The 20,200-nt window shown below is 52.6% G+C and overlaps 3 protein-coding genes across 4 annotated transcripts; 1 reads left to right on the top strand and 2 right to left on the bottom strand.

Moving 5' to 3' along the window:
- Positions 1–704: 704 nt before the first annotated feature.
- On the bottom strand, positions 705–5,081 carry GPATCH3 (G-patch domain containing 3; the record flags this gene model as incomplete). The annotated part of the gene is made up of 7 exons (XM_080632574.1): positions 705–926; positions 1,494–1,621; positions 1,793–1,914; positions 2,191–2,250; positions 2,613–2,787; positions 4,076–4,488; positions 4,742–5,081. 7 exons carry the CDS (start codon positions 5,079–5,081, stop codon positions 707–709), a joined length of 1,458 nt encoding a protein of 485 aa, XP_080488700.1. The 3' UTR covers positions 705–706.
- A 1,822-nt stretch (positions 5,082–6,903) lies between these two features.
- NR0B2 (nuclear receptor subfamily 0 group B member 2) lies at positions 6,904–8,350 on the bottom strand (the record flags this gene model as incomplete). Its single annotated transcript, XM_080632357.1, has 2 exons — positions 7,600–8,350; positions 6,904–7,175 (listed from the first exon to the last, which is right to left on the bottom strand). Exons 1-2 carry the CDS (start codon positions 8,126–8,128, stop codon positions 6,904–6,906), a joined length of 801 nt encoding a protein of 266 aa, XP_080488483.1. The 5' UTR covers positions 8,129–8,350.
- Positions 8,351–9,751: 1,401 nt separating this feature from the next.
- On the top strand, positions 9,752–18,262 carry NUDC (nuclear distribution C, dynein complex regulator). Of its 2 annotated transcripts, none has more exons than XM_080632636.1 (9): positions 9,752–9,891; positions 11,092–11,169; positions 12,993–13,193; positions 13,571–13,654; positions 13,808–13,921; positions 14,369–14,563; positions 15,122–15,205; positions 15,613–15,731; positions 17,420–18,262. In XM_080632636.1, exons 1-9 carry the CDS (start codon positions 9,796–9,798, stop codon positions 17,469–17,471), a joined length of 1,023 nt encoding a protein of 340 aa, XP_080488762.1. In that variant the 5' UTR covers positions 9,752–9,795; the 3' UTR covers positions 17,472–18,262. The 2 variants fall into 2 exon arrangements, with proteins under 2 accessions (XP_080488762.1, XP_080488761.1); XM_080632635.1 differs by having other exon boundaries at positions 13,568–13,654.
- Positions 18,263–20,200: the final 1,938 nt, after the last annotated feature.

The raw sequence follows: 20,200 nt of genomic DNA, 5'->3' as shown, positions 1-20,200 counted from the left end.
ACAGCCTTAAGGAAGGTCAAGGGGAGCCTGCCAGCTGAGTGTCCACCAATCCCCATTTAACCCTCCAGTACTGGGTCACTAGGACGAAAGCTTCCCATCCCCCCCTCTGCCTCCAAGAAGAGTGCCTGCGTCAGGAAAACGGGGCAGAGCATGTTCAGAGAGTTGTGGAAGGAAGCACCCGCTACGCCCGACCGCAGGGAAACGCCTCCCGCAGAATTCCTCTGGAGGCTGCCAGGACAAGTCTTTCATCCTGATGAGTTTCTCCCAGGAGTGTGGGATCACCACGCCCAAGAAACGCGAAGCTGCGGGCCAGCAGCAAGCTTTCAGCAGGACAGTTACCATGCCACGGCTGGCCCTGTCTGTACTTGTCCTTCCCTGGGTCTCAGGCAGCCACAAACTATGAGTTCTGCGTTGTTAGCCTCACCTAGCACACAGGCTTGGTTGATCCAGGCATTAGTAGCAACTTTAAACCACCAGTCAGAAGTGCAACAAACACCCTTTCCAGCTCCCACTGGACAGGACTAGTGCTATTTTCCCTCATTGGAGGATTCAATTAGGGGAAAAAACCCCACCAACACAATTTGCTACAAGTGTATATTTCTTCCAAAAATAAATATAAAACCACCCTGCTCCAAACCTGAGACCAGGAGCCAGCCTGTGCTCAGAAGGAGTGGAACCAACCCAAAAGCTCTGTGGCAGTCTCTGCTCAGGGTGCCTGGGCACTGAAGCTCTGCAGAGCGCCATGGGACGCCCGGACAAATGCCATGTTCTGCCTGTACTTCATGGCAGTGGGTAGCTGGCGCCTGAGCAGTTGGTCACCACTGTCCTTTGGGTCAGGGTCATCGTAGATGGTTGAGATGAGGATGGGAGCGTCCTGCCGGGGCTTTTTCACCCTGATGAAAGTTGGCAGTTTCTCCCCGTGGTACCTAGAAGGAAGCAGGAAACGTTTGGTCCGACATTGCTGAGGCAGACAGGCACCCCTGTGCATCCCAGCTCCTTTCCTTCACCTGCTGCACAGGAGAAGTGTCCTTGTAATAAGGATTCTTGTCCTATTCCTGGCTGTGAGATTACTGCAGAACAAGAGCCAGCCCTCACAGTGAAGCACAGCACCATACAAAGCCTCCAGCCCCTTCCCCTGAGAAGGCAGGGCTGAGGTGCATGGCTACAGCTCAGGTAGCTGGGTCTTTCCCTACTAGAACACTATAGCAGAGGTGACCCTCAGCCCTCAAACACAGCTCTCCCTTTGTGTTTGTGTGCTATACGAACCTGCAAGTGATTCCAGTTCTACTCTAACACCACATGCTCCTGTACGGAGCACTGGATCCATCAGGAACAGCAGCATATTTGGCTCTGGGGTGCTGTGGCAAGCTGTGCCACCAGCTGCACAAAGGCAGATCCCTGCTCCTTCTGCAGCCAGTTAGCTGCTGTGTCAGCCCAGAGAGCCCAGGCAGAAGCTCTGAACACCACCCACCAGGGCATGGGTGGGTACTTACCCCAGCCCCCTCTTACATCTGGGGTTCTGACCCTCATTGTCCAGAGCTTCAGCCATTCCGGAGTTGTTGCTCCCCAGGCCCAGCCCCTCTGTCCAGCCCTGCTGCTCCAGCACCTTCCTGCCAAAGCCCTGGGAGAAAGGAAAAAAACCATCACAGAGTTGCTGGACAAAGCCCATCCTCATCTTCTGCAGAATGCTCTGCCCCTTCCTCACATCTAAGACCTCTCCTCCCCCTAACCTACAAGCACTGCCACTTCCCGCCCTGCCCCATCAGCTCCTGAGCATGTATCCAGGGCTCACCTTGGTGTATCTCTCAAAGGCGCCAATCTGCTGCCTTGAAACAGACCCATCCTCCAAACCATCCCGGAGTCGCTGTTCCAGACGCATCTGGACCGAGTCCCGAGCATCCTTGTCACCTCCATCTAGGGAGAAACAAGCAAGAGTCAGAGCAGCACAGCTTAGGAAAGCTGTTCACTACCATCATTTCCCCCAGAGCACCACTCAACAAGGAGGCAGAACCTGTTCTTTTTGGCAGCTCTCACTGCCAGACAAGAAGAAACACTGTTTGATGTACACTGACGTCTTGGACGCTTTCAAAGGATGACAAAGCCAAAGAATTCCTCACTGCAGAAATTCTGCAGGGTCAGAGTTTCCCAACCTCCCTGGTTTCCTGAGCAGGGGGGTTCAGCTCAAGATACCTTTGTCATAGTAGATGCTCATGTCCACATCCCAGTCATCTGCAGTCTGCTCATCAAAGTCTGCCAAGAGAAAGGAAACACCAGTTTTGGGGACAGTTGTGGAAGCCTGACACAGAAGAGCTGTTTGATGGTGGCCCGGATCCCTATTCTCTCTAACAAAATGGGAAGGAAACGGTATTAGAAACTCTGCACACCACAGTGCTTACACAGGGGGCTGCCAGCACGACCACTGGGGTCTCTGATGACTGGATTGAACCTCTGCAGGTTTTGTGATTGAGGGAAGGTTTAAAAAGCAATGGCAAGATGCCCACATCTGCAGCTGATGTGGAGTGTTCCTCTGGGGTCACACCTGATTTACCTGCAGGCCTGGGTCCCCCCCAGCTCATGTTGGTTAGTTTGTGGCTCAGTGACACCAACATTACCTCCGTTCTGCTCCTGCCAGTACTGAGCATCTGTGTAAAAGACAAGGCCAGAGCCGCCTTTCTCCCACTTCAGCTCAATCTCCTCTTCAAAGAGCCTCTCCTCCACACGGTCCTGCTTGGTCACGTCCTCGTACAGAGCCTCGTGGCGCTCCCATTCCTCACAGGTATCATTGTCCTGCAAAGGAGGTGGAGAAAGGTGGGTGCCAGACAGCACTCGGCCTCCCCCATTTCCCTCACTCTCACTGCACCTTCCCTATGAAACAGCTTTGTCGACAGAGCTCGTCTCAGCCTGCTGCTTTCAGGCACTAACACGACCAGCACTGATGACTTCATTCCCCTGACTAATGCCATCTTCAGAGTCAGCAGACAGAAGTGGTGAAAAATACCACATCACACCCACTTCAGAGCATGCTTTCAGCAGCGTACTCACTCTGGAACACAAAGATGCCCATGTAAGGAGCAGGTGTGTTGGACATAAAGTCAGCACTAGCAACAAATTAATTCCACTCATGTTGATCCCTAAAGAGATTGTGTTGGTTCCAGGGAAGCAGCTCACTGGCACGGCCACAGAGCAGACTGACAGCTTTACTGCTGCCTGCCCACTTCTGGGTAGAGTCCTCTAATGAAGATATTAACCAGCTGAGGAACAGCCAAAAGAATGGCTGGAGATCCAGGAAACAGCCTGTGAGAAACAGCTACAGGAGTCTGTTTAGTCTGGAGAAGAAAACACTGAATACAAAGTTTGTAAAGGAAGGAACAAAGTGTTCCCTGTGTCCGCTGCTGATAGGAGAACCTAATGACATAAAACTACAGCAAAGACTCGGCATCTAAGTTAATTCTGGTGTAGCAAAGAACGGGAATGGTTTGCCTCAGGATTATGCTGGCTCTGTAATGACAGAGGGCTGTGAGAAAAGGGTAGACAGGCGTCTGTCAGGTGGAGAGAAGGGAGAAAGTCTCTGAAGAGCCTGTCCAGCCCAGTTTTCTAGGAGTCTTTGTCATGAAAGCCATTTTACTCAGAATGACTAACTTCAATGCAGGAGCAATCAAGGTCAGCATTTGTACAGCTCCATGCGTCATTTCCAGCACATAAATGTGCTCTCAAAACCTCATTTACAAGCAACGGCAGAGCTGGGCCAATCTGCCACGCAGCAGGGCAGGGATCTGCTCCTGTAGCACCAGCCTCCTCCTGTGCCTGCCCCTCTGGAGCGAACCCTTTGGGCTCAGCCCCTACAACCACCTTGATTTGGACAAGCAGTTTTGGAGGTGTTAATGCCCACATTGTCCATGCTCCGAGGGGCTCGGTGCACCAAGATGTGAACAACCTTATGTTAACTCTGTTTTTAGACAAGCAATTTATACAATACAATTGAAAGATTAAAAGCAAGCTCTGAGAGCTGCATAGGCCCTCCCAGCTGTGCAGCTGCAGAGGACAGCTCTGTATGGTGCTAGAAACATTCACTTACATCATCCGAGCGCGATTCCTCTTCCACCTTCTCCTGCCCCTCCTCATCTTCCTCAGCACAGGCTGGGTGAATCACCTCAGGTGTTGCCACAGGCCCCTCATCCTCTGTGATCTCATCCCCCGTAGCAGTGTAAACTCTTTCTTCTTCTATAACTGTCTCAGTGTTCCGGTATTCAAAAGGCACATTCCCATACCGATGGGATGAGCCAGTCTTTGGGAAATTCAGCTGCAACTTCTTGATAATCCAGGGAGGCAGCCTGCAGGCCCGGATCAGCTCCAGGAAAACCTTCAGGGGGGTGCCCACGTTCCCATAAGGCATGAAGGAAGGAGGGTTGAACTCGGGCAGCCGCTTCAGGTCTTCTTCTGCAATAGAGTCACCTGCAGCCGGTCTGTCCCCGCAGCAGGGAGACATCTCTGTGCCCGCAGGAGAGAAGGAATGGCTTTGTGAGGGAACATACTTCACCACAGAGGGGTAAATCACGTCCCTTCCAGGCAGGAGAGGGATAAGCAGGCTCCAGACCGCCTCTTTTTGCCTCAGAAAGGATTTAATGCCTTAAGGAAGCCCCGTGAGGGGTTTGAACACTCAGGCTGGAGCCTGCAGGGAGCCCAACGGGCCCTCCAGACCCATCAGGGGAGACCCGACCCGACCCCCTCCCGGTGCTCGTACCTGTGCCGGGGCTGAAGCGGACCCTGCGGATGAGGCAGCGGCCGGGCAGCGAGGCACCGCCGGGCCCGACCCACCGCTTGCCCGAGTACATGCGGACGAAGCGGCGGGCGCGGCCGGGCTGCACGGCCACCAGGCAGCAGCAAGTGCGCGGCGCCGCGGCCTCCTCACCGTTCCCCGCCGGCGGACGCTCGGGGCGGTGCCGGTAGTGGAAGCAGAGGAAGCCGCCGGCCTCTATGAACTGACTGAAGTAGGCGCGGAGCTGTGCGGAGCGCAACGCGGCCGGGATGCCGCTCACCAGGCAGTACCGAACGCCGCCGCCATTACCGCCGAGCGCCGCCATCTTGCCCAGCCGGCACGGCGCGCTCTGATGACGTCGGTTGCTGAAGCGCGGAGTGGGCGCCGCCTGGTGGCCAGGCGGGGTTAGGAGGGGTCCGGGGGATCACAAGCCATGGGGGTGGCCAAGCCGCAGTGGGGGTCACAAGCCATGGGGGTATCAGGGTGCTGGGGGTCTCCAAGCCCCCCATGCCACGCAGTGTAGCCCCATGCAAGGGGTTTACTCTCTTGGTGAAGCCCCAGTGCCATGTGTCCCACCATGGAGGGGTGTTCCATAGCATCAGACCTGCTCCATGGGCAGTGACGCGGGTGGGTGTCACAGCAGACAGGGCAGTGCACAGTGATCCCTGCCCCGGGGGCAGGATGGAGGCACCGGGGGCTCTGCCCTGTGCCTGGGTTCAGGGTAGCTCTGGCACCCACGTGCCGTGACTCACACACGTGTCACCACGCGCGGGGCTGCCCATGGCTGGCGTGGACCTCATCCGGTGACTCACGCCCTCCCTACCCCATGGAAAACGGCCGTCATGGGGCTGAGATCACCTTGGAAGCCTCTGGCACTGCTGAGCAGCACCGGTGAGAAGGCTCAAGGTGTTCCCATGGGCAGGAGGGGGACGGGGCATGGGGAGGCTTCGTGTGGCTTCACCCAACCCTCATCTGGGCCAGGCACGGCTACAGGGCTGGCATTTGAGCCCGTTGGCAGCTGCGTGTGCATCCAGGTGAGTCAGAGCATCCACTTCTGACACCACCAGTGGGCCGGGAGCCTTGGGTGAGGCTCAGCACCTGGAGAATGGTGAATTCCTTGTGTCCCATCACAGTGCTCCCTCCCCATGGCAAGGCAGATGGATTTCTATGGAAAGCCCCTTTCCACTGGAGCATCCTTTCCATGCCAGCCGTTTTTTTCTAGACCCCCCTCAGAAATGGCACCCCAGCTCTAACAAGTCACCACCACGTTCCAAAACATAAACCATTTTATTAAAAAAATAATTTATTACAACTTATATACAAACTCCAGAGCGTTTCCTTATAAAATACTGACATCAAACTTGTGGTAGAAGCTGCAGGCAGGAGGAATGAGGTTTCCAGGCTCTATCTCCAATGAGGGATCTTCGGTTCAACTGCTAAACCAGCTCAGTTCAGCTCCACAGTGTTTGCAGCTCGGGGTTTGCTCACTGGCCCACAGAGGTGAGCCCACAGCCCAAACTGCTCTAAGTAACCCGCTGCTCTGCAAGCAGTCTTGTGGCATTTCATAGTGTTAAAGAGAAAATATAGAGTCTAAGACAAAGAAAGAGAGGGAAATCTGCACACCCTGCAAGATCTAATACTGGTTTTTCCCCTTTTGGTGCCTTAGGAAGATCTTTCATGAATAGTTCTAAGATTTCAAGCACAATAAACAGACCAAGACTTCATCCAGACCTAATCCCACCATGTTTGCAATCAGGAAGCGATGCTGAGGACATACCTCAACACCACAGGATCAAGCTGTTAGCTGAGGACAAACCTCATCACTTGGAGTTAACAGCAAAATGCACATTGATTTCAACTGGATCAAGGATTCATTGAGTAAAAATCAGGCTGGGCTCTAAATCACCCTGCTCCACGCTCTGTTCACAGGTGCCTGAGCCTGAAACAGAGACCAGGAGCTGCTGTAAACACCAGCTGAACTGGAGCAGTTTCTCTGCCTGCTCTGCTGCAGCCTGGCAGAATCCTCCTGCCTCATCCTTAATGCAATCCCTGCAGAGTCCAAGGCTAAATCCCTGCTCCCAGATTCACTTTCCTTGTCTGGCGAGGCGTGGGAAGCACCCATGGGGCTGGGGGCTGAGCGTGGCTCCTCAGCACACCGCAGGAGCCAGCTGCCTGCCCGTTATCTCATAGAGCATTTCAGCAAGGAGCTCCATGATGTCCGCGTTGCCAATGATGGGTCGGAAGAAGAGATCTGTGATGAGGGCAGGAGGGATGGATTTCAAGGTGGAGGCGATCAGCAAAATGCGGGTGAAGCGGCTCTGGTCCTCAGGGTGCAGGGGCTGCAGCACCTCCTGAAGCGCTCGCTGGGCTTCCTGCTGGAGGCTCTCGATGTACAGGGAGGCCCTCAGCCCAGGGATGTCTGCCGAGGGACAGGGGAAAAGATGGTGATGAAGGAGGCTGGAAAAACACCCCAGCTTCTGCCCATCCCACCCTTCCCCTTCCCTGTTTCTCAGAAGGGATCTCCAAGGCCATACTAATGAGGTGTATGCAGCACTATGGAGTTGTAGCTATTCTAGGGCTGCCGTCTGAAGTAGGAAAAGTAATTAACTGGGTAAACTACTGCTCTACATCAATCCTGAGGTGCTTTAGTGCATGCAGGGCTGGCAAAGCTCTCTGACATCCCTCCTCCCTGCTTCCTGGCACTTTTGGTAGCAATCAGTGTTAAGAATGAGGTAACAAGATGCTCTGAGGGTCTCCAAGACAAGGGGCACATGTGGAGATGCCGACGGGAACAGAGTGAGCTCTCCCACAAGTGGGCAGAGCCATGAGCACCGAGCACTCACCAGGGTTGAAGAGAATGGCTCCCTTCAGGTAAGCATACTCCTTGGGGCTCAGGTCCAGGCTCCAGAAAGTGTTGAGGCAGCACTGCAGCCGCTGCACAGCCGCCAGCGTGGGCTGTGTCCACTCAAGCTCCTGCCGTTTGCTTTGCCCATTGAGGAGGATCTTCTTGAGCATGCTGGGGGCTGGGGTCTCCATCACCTCAAAGGTCACCATCTCCTGGACCAGCCCCAGGAGGAAAAGGGGGACCCAGCAGCTGTCCAGCAGCAGGAGCTGGTCCTCTCGGGGCAGCAGGTTGAAGGAAGGGAGGTTTTTCATGAAGCTGATGGTCTTTACCAGCACATTGGAGGCTGCCTGGCAGGTGACGTGGGGTGTGCGGAGGCAGACGGTGCGGCGCTGGTGGCAGAGGCAGCGATGCTGCACTGGGCTGTGGCTGAGGTTCTGGCTGAGGAGGGTGTAGAGGATGGCAGTGTGCTTGTCCTCACTGTGGCACTGGCACCTCTCACAGTCCATGTCCATGCTGCTGCTGGTCATAGCTGAGCCGACGGGCTGGATCCTCAGCAAAACTCAGGTCCTGCTACAGCAGACGGGAGAGAGACATAAAATCCCTCCTGAACCCTCCGCCGCAGGCTGGATTCTGCCCGTCCTCCCAGCTCTGCCAGCCCATAGCTGCTCAAACCAGCTCTTATAAGGCCGGGCCAGGAGTGAAACACCCCTCCACAGCCTTGACCGCGCTGTGATTAAGCAGTCATTATAAAAGCCCAACCACCCGCCGTCCCCAGGCTGATTGGCCAGGGCAAAGGAGTTCTCTGCACCGTGTCAACGGGCGTTTTCTCAATGAAGCAGCAAGGGAAGGGGCCAGTGGGTTGGGCGACCTTATCACCATTCCCCAAACAGTATAAACAAAGTCATTAACCCAGCCTGTACCATGGCACCAAGGCCCCTGCGCTGCTGGCGGTGTCGCTGCCAGCAGGGTCACACACATTCGTCTGGGGCCTCCTTTCCGTGACCCGCGTGCTCTGGCCTTGGAATGAGCAACCTGGAAGTGGTTTTATCAGCGCCTGTTTGCCTGACCTTGCTGAGAAGACTCTGGTTGTTAGAGAGGAGGAAGAGAGAGCCAGCGCCCCACGGGCTGTAGCGGTCAGCCCCAGGCGAGGCACAGGGATCCATTTGGGTCTCTCAGGGGAAGCACAGGGCAGGAAAAGGGCAAACTCTTGGATTTTCACCTGGAATTACTGAGTGGTTTTATCCATTGTGCAGCAGGAATTGAGGCAGGGAAGTGGCAGCTTCTAATCATGGGTTTCTGGGAGGGGGGTGAAGAGGAGGGATACCTGTGGCACAGAGGGAGACAACCCCCCCCCAGTCCTAACACACACACAGAGGGATGGCAAAAAATACCCCGTTTGAAGGAGCAATCAGATAGGAGCAACTCATTTTAACTTGCTTCAGCACGTGTTTCATCAGCACCATGGGCTGCCGGTCCCCAAGCACATCAGAATGCTTTGAGTTGTTTGGGCAGGGAAGGCTCAGTACGCCACAGACATAGAATCAAACAGGTTGATAAAAGACCTTTAAGACCATTGAGTCCAGCCATTACGCCAGGACCTCCACTAACCCATGGCAATGGGGGCACACCAGCACACGGGTGACAAGTAAGTTAGGAGACATAAAAGTGTGAGGATTTGGGGGTTTTAGCTTCTCTGCTACTCCATCTTCTCCCCTGGGGAGAAGGGGAGGAGAGAAAACAGCGCAATGGGACCAGATCACTCTAAGCCACCTCCTGTCTCTTGAGCAACCTCTGCTCTTCACCCTATCCATGTGCCAGGATCGTTCTCCAGCACCCCACGCTGGTATGGAGGCCGGACCCAGGCTCAGCTGTGATGCCGGACACGGTGCACAGCCGGTGTCCCCGGGAGGACAGCGCAAGGCCCAACCGGTTCACGGGACCCCACGCAGGCTCAGAGGCCTCCACCGAGCTTTCTGGAAAGGCCTGGACAGGCGGTTGCTGTAGCAACCGAACTCCGCGCCTCGCGTCCCACCCTTCCTCCCGCTGATTGGCTGATGCTGTTGTCAATCAGCAGAGAGGCGTTCTGGGATTGGTGGACGTGAGAAGCGCGCGGTTGCGTTTGCTCTTCCGTTGGCGCCGGTTCCGGTTCCGGTCGCCGGTGTGAGGGGCTGAGGCGGGCGGCGCGGCGGGCACCATGGGGCTGAGCGCGGAGGATGCGGCGGAGCAGGAGGACCGCTTTGACGGCATGCTGCTCGCCATGGCACAGCAGCACCACGGCGGCGTGCGCGAGGTAGCGCCGCCATCACCGGGAGGCAGCGGCGGGAGCTTCTCCGTGTTCCCTAAGGGGAACGGGGAGGGGGGCGGAAGGACCGGGAGGAGAGAGTGGGAAGGGGTGGGAGGGTGGGGGGCCCGGTTTTCCCGGGTCTAAACGGTGCACAGGAGGCACGTGTGCTTCTCTCTCTTCCTCCTACGAGAGCGGCCCGGGCCTGCGCCAGCCCCGGGGAGCGCGGAGGAGCCGGCCATTAATTAACGGGATTAATAAGTGCAGGTGAGGAGCTTCGGCCTGCGCCGTCGCACCCCGACGGAGGTACAGCGTAAGCAGGGTGACAACAAAGCAGAACACCCGAGAGGAGCCTCGGTTCCTGCTGCCCAACTTGTCCAGCCCCCAGCGCCTCACTGAGAACTGATGGGGGGTTGGACTCGACCATGAAGTGCACTTGAACGTGATGTGGTGCCCTCCTCGGGGACATGGCTCTGGTGAAACACCTCACACTTCCCAGTGTGCTCCCGGAGTGTTCAGAGCCTGCTTTGCTGGAGTTCTGGGAAGCCTGGGAATCGTTTAGGGACACAGCTCCTTAGAAGAGCTCCTTGTGCTGCAGGGAAACCTCTGGTTGAACTACGGAGAGGACAGAATGCTTGGGAAATAAAGATAAGTCCATCAAGAGTATGGATGTCCATAGGGGTGTTCGGGGGTGCCAGTTCAAAACTGCCAATTCCATGAGGTATCTGGCAGCCAGAGAGTTGTAAAAATAAAGAGGACTTGGGGAAGGGTGAGTTTGCACAATTTAAGGTTTTAGGTGTGCAAAGAAGCAAAGTACAGTACATGTGTGTATCTACGTACGTGTATAGATGCACGTACATGCACATACATACACATACCCACCCAAATTCCTGCCTCAGATAACAGCTTGGGGTATTGGAGTAGCTGTGTCTCCAAGGTGACCTGACAATAAACTGCTTGCCCTTTCTTCATGTCAACCACACAAATACTTCTTCTGGCCACTGGGAATCCCGGAGCTGGATTTCCATAAATGCTGTTGGAGTGGGAAACAGCCATGGGGCTGATTTCAATATGATTCTGGTACATGGATAGGGAGGATAAAGAGCAGAGGCTGCTCAAGGGACAGGAGGTGGCTTGGTGTGATCTGGTCTCATTGCTTTCTTTCTCTCTTCTCTTTCTCCCAACCCCCCTCCCTGTTTCCTCTCCCAGCTTGTGAACACATTCTTTAGTTTCCTGAGGCGTAAAACTGATTTCTTCACCGGGGGAGAAGACGGAGTAGCAGAGAAGGTAAAAAAACCCCATATCCTTTATACCACCTCTGTGCCATACTGAGCCTTCCCTGCCTGAACAGCCCAAAGCATTCCGGTGTGCCTGGGGACACTGTGATGCTGATGAAACACATTGCTGAAGCAAGGTAAAACCCGTTGCCCCTATTTGATTGCTCCTTCAAATGGTACCAATGGTGTGGCAGGTTCTTTTGCCACACTCTGGCCAAAGGCTTGTTTGGAAAGCAAATCTGCCAGACACACTGACTTAACGGTGACACACACCGTGGTGTTGATAACCCCACGTTACCTTGTTTGTTCATCTCAGAAAAAGCACAAAGTCCACATCTCTGCACAGGCACCTGCACCTTTGTCTGTATGGAGTTGGGGAGCAAGCCTGGGGGTCTGCACTGGCAGCCTGAACTCCTCAGCCAGCTCCACAGTTGAAAAACTCAATTGCTTCCCTGCAGGGAAATAAGATTCAGAGCATTCAGACATGAACTGGCCAAACTTTCTTGCTTATACTTAACAATATAGCAGTTGTTCCTCTTCCTGGACTGCTGGAACTCCAGCAAATGGAGTGCTGCTGCTGTGTTGAAGGTGTTAGGGTAGATGTTAGTTGCTAAGACAGTGTGTAACTTATTGTGTCTAGCCTTTAAAGGGACAAAATGAAAGCAGGAAAAGAGGATGGTTTCAAAGTAAGAAAGATGAAGCCTGCTGTCATTTTTCTTTGCCTAAAGAACAGATTTCCCTGAATTCCTGGGCATGCTCCCAGGGAGTGGAACCAGAGTAGCATTTCAGAGGTGACACTGGCTGGTGATTTTGGAGGTCCTGGCTACTGTTGTTGGCAACTCCATAGAAATCTGTATCTGTGCCTGTAAGAGGACAGTGTGTCCTTGGGCAGTATCTGTTAAAATGCTGTATGGTTTTTTGCAAAGGTGCTCAATGCAGTATCTCTGACACCACAGTAACTGCACCAAGAATGGAACAAACTGCTCCTCCGAAGCAGAAATACTTTGTATTGGTTACAAAACTCCAAGGTGTGGATGCTTTGAGTTGATTTGGGAAAGCAATGAACCCTCCTGAGAGTTTCTAGGGTATATATAAACAGCGCGTGACCCCCCTGGCTGAGAAATCTCTCCAGTTCCTTTTCTTGGGTTCTATCTACATTGTTTTCCGGAGCAAACTTTAGTTCTCATACGTGCTGCTTTGCACAGTGCCCCTGGTGTTATCAGCCATGGGGCAGTTGCTCTGGCTTCCTGCCTGTGTACTCAGCTTCCCTGCTGAGCAGTAGAACCCTTTGCATCAGAGACCTTGACATTTTGCTTTTCATAGTCACAACAACATGAGAATTGGGACTGGATTTATGTAGGAACTTGCCCCTGAGTGTAAAACATTGAGCTTTTCAAATGTTTCTCCTGTAAAACATAGCACCGAATCTCCATCTGGAAAAGCCCAGTCACTGGAAAGGTGAGAAGTAGGTAAAAAACCTTGGATCTGGTGTCTCTGTTCTTCCAGCTGTGCTGTCCTAGATGGAGTAGCTGTCAAATGGCTGGGTTAGGCATCTGCTCATTCTGGAACTGCACAAAGGGCAGGACAAATGGAGAACTGTTATTTCCCTGTTATCTCCATGAGAATCCCTGTGTAAGGAGGAACTAGGAAGGGCTACACTGAAATACTCTGAGTTTTCTGCTACTTTAGATTTTCAGTTAAAAGACCGGAGTGAAAAGGAAGGGAAAAGCCACAATATCTACAGATGTTCTCAGTAAACAGCGAGTTGGCTTCATTTGGGTTTGAAAAAGTAGTGGTTGTTTAACCCCCTTTGGTGCTGTTCTCGTCTTTCAGCTGATCACAGACACCTTCAACCATCACAACAAACTGGCTCAGAAGGAACGGAAGGAGAAGAAGGCTCGTCAGGAGGCAGAGCGGCGCGAAAAGGCCGAGCGAGCTGCAAAGCTTGCTAAGGAAAAGCAAGAAGCAAATGAGCCAAGGATTAAGGAACTTACAGATGAGGAAGCCGAAAGGCTGCAGCTGGAAATCAACCAGGTAAAAGTGAGGTCTGGTGCCTGCAGGTACCATTTGGGTCATTTTCACTGGCCTGCGTGTAGTTCTGGTAGCAGTGAGGGGTTAAGATGGCTCAGACTTGTTCCTTTGCAATGTCAGCTGTCAGCCTGGGCTCAGCGGTTGCATTGTAGCAACAACCTCTGCTACAGTCATCCAAAGCTGTGAGGACCAAGGCAATCTTCCCCTTGGCAGTACTGCTTTCCTGGAACACTGTTCTAAGGGCTAAAATTTCTTCAGTGCAGGTCTTGAGTCCTGCTCTGTGGTTTCAGATGAAGAGGTTGAGGCCACCTAGTGTCAGATCGGCAAGTAACACAAAGTGCTAACATTTGGCTGAGGGTGTTTGTTCTCTTTTTAAGCAGAAGAAAGAGGCACAAGGACAGGTTAACAGTGTCCCAGTGAAACCCTCGGAGGAAGAAGGTGAATCTTCAGATTCTAACAAACAGGTAAAGCTCATTTAGGGGCTTTATTTTAGGCTGAGAGAAATAAGTTTCTGGACAATCCTGAAAACTACTTTGAATGGGAGGGGGTGCCCAGTCTGTCATTCTTTAAGAATCACACACGTAATTCTGCACTTTACACCTTAAATTGTTGCTTAGGAAACAGATGATGAAGAGGAAGATGAGAAGGACAAAGGAAAACTTAAACCCAATTCTGGCAATGGAGCTGACCTTCCAAATTACAGATGGACACAAACTCTTTCAGAACTCGATGTAAGTGTTGCCTTAGTACCAGGATCTGAGGAATCTGAGATAGGGACTAAGAGCAGGTGCTATAAGAACAGTGGAGTCAATGCCCTGGATCTCAGCTGTCTGTGGGACACTCTTAGTTGTACTTAGCAGCATTTCAATAGCTGGGAGAGAGCTTGGTAACTAAATCAAATTCCCCAGAAGCTGTAGTTAACTTTACCAAACCATGGTCTTGTTTTAGCAAGACATTAAAATCTGCTTCCCTTTTATGGTCCCTTTGAATTATTTGCCATCTTGCTGTCAAACTTACTCTTGCATCCTTTTACCTCCCACTCAGTACCCCAAGGAAAATATTCCGTGTTCTGTCTTAGTCTGGTGAAACCAAGGCAGAAAGTCTTAGAACAGTAGCATGAGAGGGTGAGGAGAGACTTCACTGCTCAGCTCCTGAAATTTGCTCTTTGTCTATTCCAGCTGGCCATCCCTTTCAAGGTGAACTTCAGGTTGAAGGGGAAGGACATGGTGGTGGATATCCAGAGACGGCGCCTCAAAGTTGGCCTGAAGGGCCATTCGCCTGTCATTGATGGAGAGCTTTTCAATGAAGTGAAGGTGGAGGAGAGCTCCTGGCTGATTGAAGATGGCAAAACAGTCACTGTGCACCTGGAGAAGGTAAAGCAGAATGAACTGGGGAGGATTCAGACTTGTCTGCCTCTTCCGTGGTGAAATTAGAGTCTGACAAAACCTGTGAAAGCCTTGGTCTTTGTCAGCTGAAACAAGAACCATGCTTATCCTTGGTACATGGTCAGGGCTACTGCTGGAAGTGGGGTTTTGCAGGTTCCCCCTGTCTTCAGCCTAACTTCATGCTAGTCCAGGATATCACATTGCTCAGCTGGAAGGAGATCAGTCATTTTAAAGTTGTGCCTTAATGGAATAATGCCATGTTTTGACATCTGTTAGTGACATGAAAACCCAAGGACAGACCTTATTATTACTGTGTCCCTTCTGGGTCTCTCCAGGCAATTTGATTGTAATCCCATTTATGTCATGCCAAAGGTGACATCTGACATGCTCTCAAGTTCCCCAGTTGTGGAAATTCAGGCTGCCTAACGTGATTCAGAATGAAAGCTGTACCCTTTATTCGTGTTCAGATTTTTCCTGTGACTGAGGCATAAAATTCCTAGAGCAAGCCGAGGAGAAATAAAATACTTTTGCTACTTCATCCTTCAGATCAACAAGATGGAATGGTGGAACAAACTTGTCTCCACAGACCCAGAAATCAACACCAAGAAAATTAACCCAGAGAACTCAAAGGTAAGAACTCGCTTTGTTTTACTGAATGGAGCCTTCTCTTACATGAACTTAAGTGCTCCCAAAACTCCAAGTGGATGAAGCTGAGTTTATAAATTAGTGTCTGTATTTCTGCAGCCTGTGCACACAGCAAAGCGTAACATCGGTGTGTAGAATCATTAGGATTTTAAAGGACCTGAAGATCATCAAGTTCCAAACCCCTGCCACGGGCAGGGACACCTTCCACTAGAGCAGCTTGCTCCAAGCCCCTGTGTCCAACCTGGCCTTGAGCACTGCCAGGGATGGGGCAGCCACAGCTTCTCTGGGCAACCTGTATTTGTAACCTCAGTGTATTCATGTTCTCTGCAAGCAGGGTGTATGTTTAGGTTGAGACAAGTTATTCCAGTTTTAATCAAAGCCCTTGCTTATAGTTGTCAGACCTGGACAGTGAAACTCGCAGTATGGTGGAGAAAATGATGTATGATCAGCGACAGAAATCCATGGGCCTCCCCACATCTGATGAACAGAAGAAGCAAGACATCTTGAAAAAGTGAGCAGACCTCATTAATTTGTGGGGTTTCCTTCCCCAAGCTCCTCTCCTCTTCCTCTTTGACACAAATACGTGAGCAGAAAGGTTGGCCTTCAGTCCTACCTATGTTCACATCTGCAGTTATGCAGGCATTGAACTGTTGGCCAACCACCAGTGTCTATAAAAGCCCGTGGGGGTAGAAAGCATAACGGGAAATTCTGGGAATAGCCGAGCTCTGGAATTATCTTAATCTGATTTCAAGTCCAGAAAGCATGTGTGGGACTGGAGGTCCCATCTCTACTGAACTTTAACATGATCTTGATTGTTTTCTAATCTCCTTCTTCTCCATAGCCCAGATAATCTCCCCTCCCTGCAGACTTGCCACTGGAATGCTGTCTCCAAGGCAATAGCACTTTTATGTCTTTATTGCCCTGTTTGGCATAAATGCACCTTGGCAGGAAGGTTACTCGGAGCTCCCAAGGCCATATGGGGAGGTGTGGAGGCAATTCTGGGTCAGGCAACTTCTTCAGCAAGTGCAAACCCACAGCTTATCTTAGGTTGGAAGGAGGATCAGTGTCGCAGACCTGACTCCTCTTCTTCCTTAGCTTACCTGTAGTGGGAGAAGCTTCACTCTGATCAGTGCACTGAGTACAGCATAGGGTGAAGCTGCTTTGGAGCAGAGGCCACACTTCCTTAGTGCCTATGTGTTGAGTTAGTGGAGTGGGAGGTAGCCCTGACCTGCTGGGAAGTCTGCATGCAGGGTGCCTCACTGGCAAGGTCACTCGTTCAGTGCCCTGGACCTGGGCAGGTTGGCTGGCAAAGAACAGAGAGGACGTTTAGACTTTTTCAGGCCAAAGTAGACTCAGTGACACCCCGGTGGGTCCTGATCTCTGCCTGTGAAGCCCGTCTGGCTGCTAAAAACAGACACTGTTCTCACAGCACCTATTTCCGTGGAAGTGGAAAGTGGAAATGCTGTGGTGGTGTTTCAGGGGAAACCATGAGATGAGAGCACAGAGGAAGACAGAGGCCTGCCCTTACTTTGTGCATGGATCCTCCATCTGGTCTTGTGTTGTGTCCCTTGGTGAACTGCAGGGCAGAGGAGGAAGCCAGGAGCTTCTCTGTGCACTGATTACTCCTGATCACTCAGAGGCACAGTGTATTGTTCTCAGAACCTTCTGATGTGGCAGCCTGAGTCCAAATACTCCTATCTGCTGGCATTGCGGTACATGTGAAATCAGGTTGCACCTAGCCAGAAACCAGGTTTCTCTGGTCACGTCCTTCAGGAGTTTTCACTGTCACAGCACTGGAGATACTCCCTGTGTCCCCAGGAATGCTTAAGTTAACAAGTTTGATCTTAAGTGCTCTTAAAATCTCCCCTCTGCCCTGCAATCTCTCATTCCTGCTACGTGTCTGTCTGAGAGGTAACAGCTAAAGGGTGTGTGTTTGATAATTAATAGCTTCCATGTGTCTGGACTTGCTGACCTCCATGGCTGGTAGGATTTCTGATACCATTGACCTGAGGAAAAAGCTTGTAGTGTGGGACTGTCCCCCAAGGAGCTCAGCAGAACAGTCCCTGCCCTGCAGGGTGTGGGGACAAAGCAAACTTGACAGTGCAGGAAGTAAGGATGCCTTTTCCCCCCCAGGCAGCCAAGCTGTTCTGTGGCTCCTGCTGACTCATACTCATGCTCTTGTCTTTGTTTTCCTTGCAGGTTCATGGAGCAGCATCCAGAAATGGACTTTTCAAAAGCTAAATTCAACTGAGCCCTCCCCTTCTCCCCCCTCTTTCAGTCAGCCCATTGAATGGGGCAGGATACGTATTGCTGGACATCCCTTACCTTGGGCGAGTAGACACTTGAGCATCCCCACCCGAGCTTGCAGCGGAGGCAGCTTCACAAAGTCATCCTCAGTTGTCCTGTGTTGAGCAGAGCACAAGACTGCAGCAGCTCCAGTCAGAACCATCTGAGACACTTCCCAAAGGGCAGTTAAGAGAGAAGGAGGGGATAGAGCAAAACGGGAGTTAGAGCAGCAGGAGCCAGACTTGAGAGGTTCTGGGGCATACCCTTGATGTATCACAGCTTTGTCTCCTGGCTCTTCCGAGCTGCTCATGCAGTCTTTGCCATTGCAGTTTGGCAGTAGGTACTCCTGAGTTTTTACTCCCTTCTCATCAGCTTCCTGCTCTTCTGTGAAAACAAGGGTCAGTTTAGTTTGTAAAATAATTCTCCTTCTGCCTCCTTGGGAAGGGAAAACACCAGTCTAAACCCACCAGCTATTGCAGTGGTGGAGACACACTCTGCTCCTCTGTTGCTGCTGCTTCTAGTCTGGAGGGGTTGATCTGCTGCCTTACGGTAAGGGAAGGCTGGGGAGCCTGTGGTTGTGGGCAGGGGAGAGGATGGGGGGCTGTTCTTGCTGGGACTGTGTCTCCTGCCTCTTCCCAAGAGCCTCTTCTGCTGACTGCTGACAGGCACTGCTGTGTTTCCTGAGCTCCTGCTGCCAAGTGGCATTTCTCTGCATGTTCATATCATGTTCAACTGCAGTGCACCATAAAGGAAAAAAGTGGCTTATTTCCAAGTAGAGCGTGTGGTTTCTGCTGCAGGGGTGTGAGCAGGGAGCTGGCAATGTCTCCAGGCTCCCTGCTTTGGACTGTGGTGCCTGCCTGGCCAAGGAGAGACAGTTGGAGCCTCGTGTCTCGCTCCTGTGTGCTGATGAACTCCAGGTTCCACTTAAACACTAGGCTGACCAAAGCCCATTGCTCCAAGCCCTACTCCACGTAGCAGCACATGACTGTGCTGAGGAAGCCACCCTTGCCCCAGGTCTCCTTTGTGATGAGCTAACAGGAAAAGTCCTTTGCAGGCTACCCCGGATCCCTGCTGCTGTATTTGTCTCTGCCTCCCTGAAACGTTTCCACCTCCAGCCAGAGGGAGTGGGCACAAACGGCTGGAAAACCGGCTTGGGCGAAGTCCAGCCTGGCATTGCACCTGCCTGCTCGGGTTTAGGGCTTTTTTCTACACAATAGGACATTGTCTGCACTTAATCTCCCAGTTTTATAGCCTCTTGGGATCAAAACCCAGCACCCACCCAGGGGAGCAGTGACCTTGTGGGTGAGGAAGGACCCAGGTTGGGGTGGCTGCGTTGGGATCCTTGTGCCTGTTCATCTTACAACCGTCTGTGCTTTGGCCATGATAAAACAACAGTGCCTTGGAGGTGCTTTGCCCTGGGGTGAGGGTGCCTGGCAGTGTCTGGGCTGTGGGTGGGATGGCAGGGATGTGATGAGTTTCACCCTGTTCTCAGCTATGTCAAAGCACTCCTGCTGCTCCCTGGTGTAGATGAAGATCAAGGGGAGCCGGCTGGGCTCTGTTCCTGCAGCAGGATCCAGGACTGCAAACAGGGTCAGTTCTACACTGTTAGAGTTCATGGCAGCACCCTGAGCCCAGCCTGAGCTTTGCTGCTTCCTCTTCACCACCTCAGCCCTGTAACCAGCACCAGAAACTGTGAGCCTGACCCTATCTGCTTGCTGGCATGAATCAGCGGGTGGCAGGTACCTTGTGGTGCTTGTGCTGCTTGTGGAGCTCCTTCCATGTCACCAAACCCAAAATCTCGGGGCTGTTCCTGTCCTCAGCCCCTGCAGGGTCGTGGCTCATGGTGTACTCAGCAGTGCTCAGGGTAATGGCATTTGTGACGATCCACATCTGCCTGTTCAGGCTGGTGGCACTTGCGGGAGCAGGCTGGGAAGCACCTGAGAGCAGAGTTATGACAGGGAAAAAGCAGTGGCAGGAGCCCCAGAGGAAGCAGAGAGGGAGGTTTTGGAGGTAAAGGAACGTCATTTGGCCTTCCAGGCAGGCCAAGGGAAAGGCAAACAGCCCTGGGAGGATGGGGCCGTCACTGAGGCTCCAGACCCGCTGCAGGTGAATGCCCGGGGCTGTGTTTGTGATCCCAGGTTGATCCCAGCACTACCCCTGGACTTCAACCCTTACAGCCAGCGGAACAGAAGGTGTTTCTCCTGATGGCCTTGTGGTCTGCAAACATCCAGCTGCCACTGACCTTCACCCAGGCCAAGGGGAAGCAAAAGCACCCTTTTGCTTCCAAAGGACAGTTTTCCCTGGAATAAATCATGCCAGGCAGGACAGCTCTGGTCGAAGAAGCTACAGAAGTGGCTTAAAGCACGGCAAGCCCCATCTCAGACTAAGTTACTGGAGACCACAGCAGGGAAACACTGAGCACCACTGGAAACCCAGCCCTGCAAATCCATCCTCATCCCTGCTTGCATCTTCCCTGGCCAAGCCCTAGCAGAGCAGGGAAGGTCCCTTTGCCTTCCTACACCCCAGTTAAGTCACCTGGAGAAGCCGTTTGGGTGCTGCCACCCGCTGGAGCCGCGGCAGAGCACAGCCCAGAGCTCCTCCACTCACCTGGCCCCTTCGCACCTCCTGTAAGAGCAATCCCTTGAAGGGCTGCAGGCTCTGCAGAGGATGTTCCATAAGGTAAAGGGTTCCCCC

Source organism: Psittacula echo (genome assembly GCF_963264785.1).
Source record: "Psittacula echo genome assembly, chromosome: 21".
Taxonomy (NCBI): domain Eukaryota; kingdom Metazoa; phylum Chordata; class Aves; order Psittaciformes; family Psittacidae; genus Psittacula; species Psittacula echo.
This window is presented reverse-complemented; position numbering and strand designations above follow the sequence as displayed.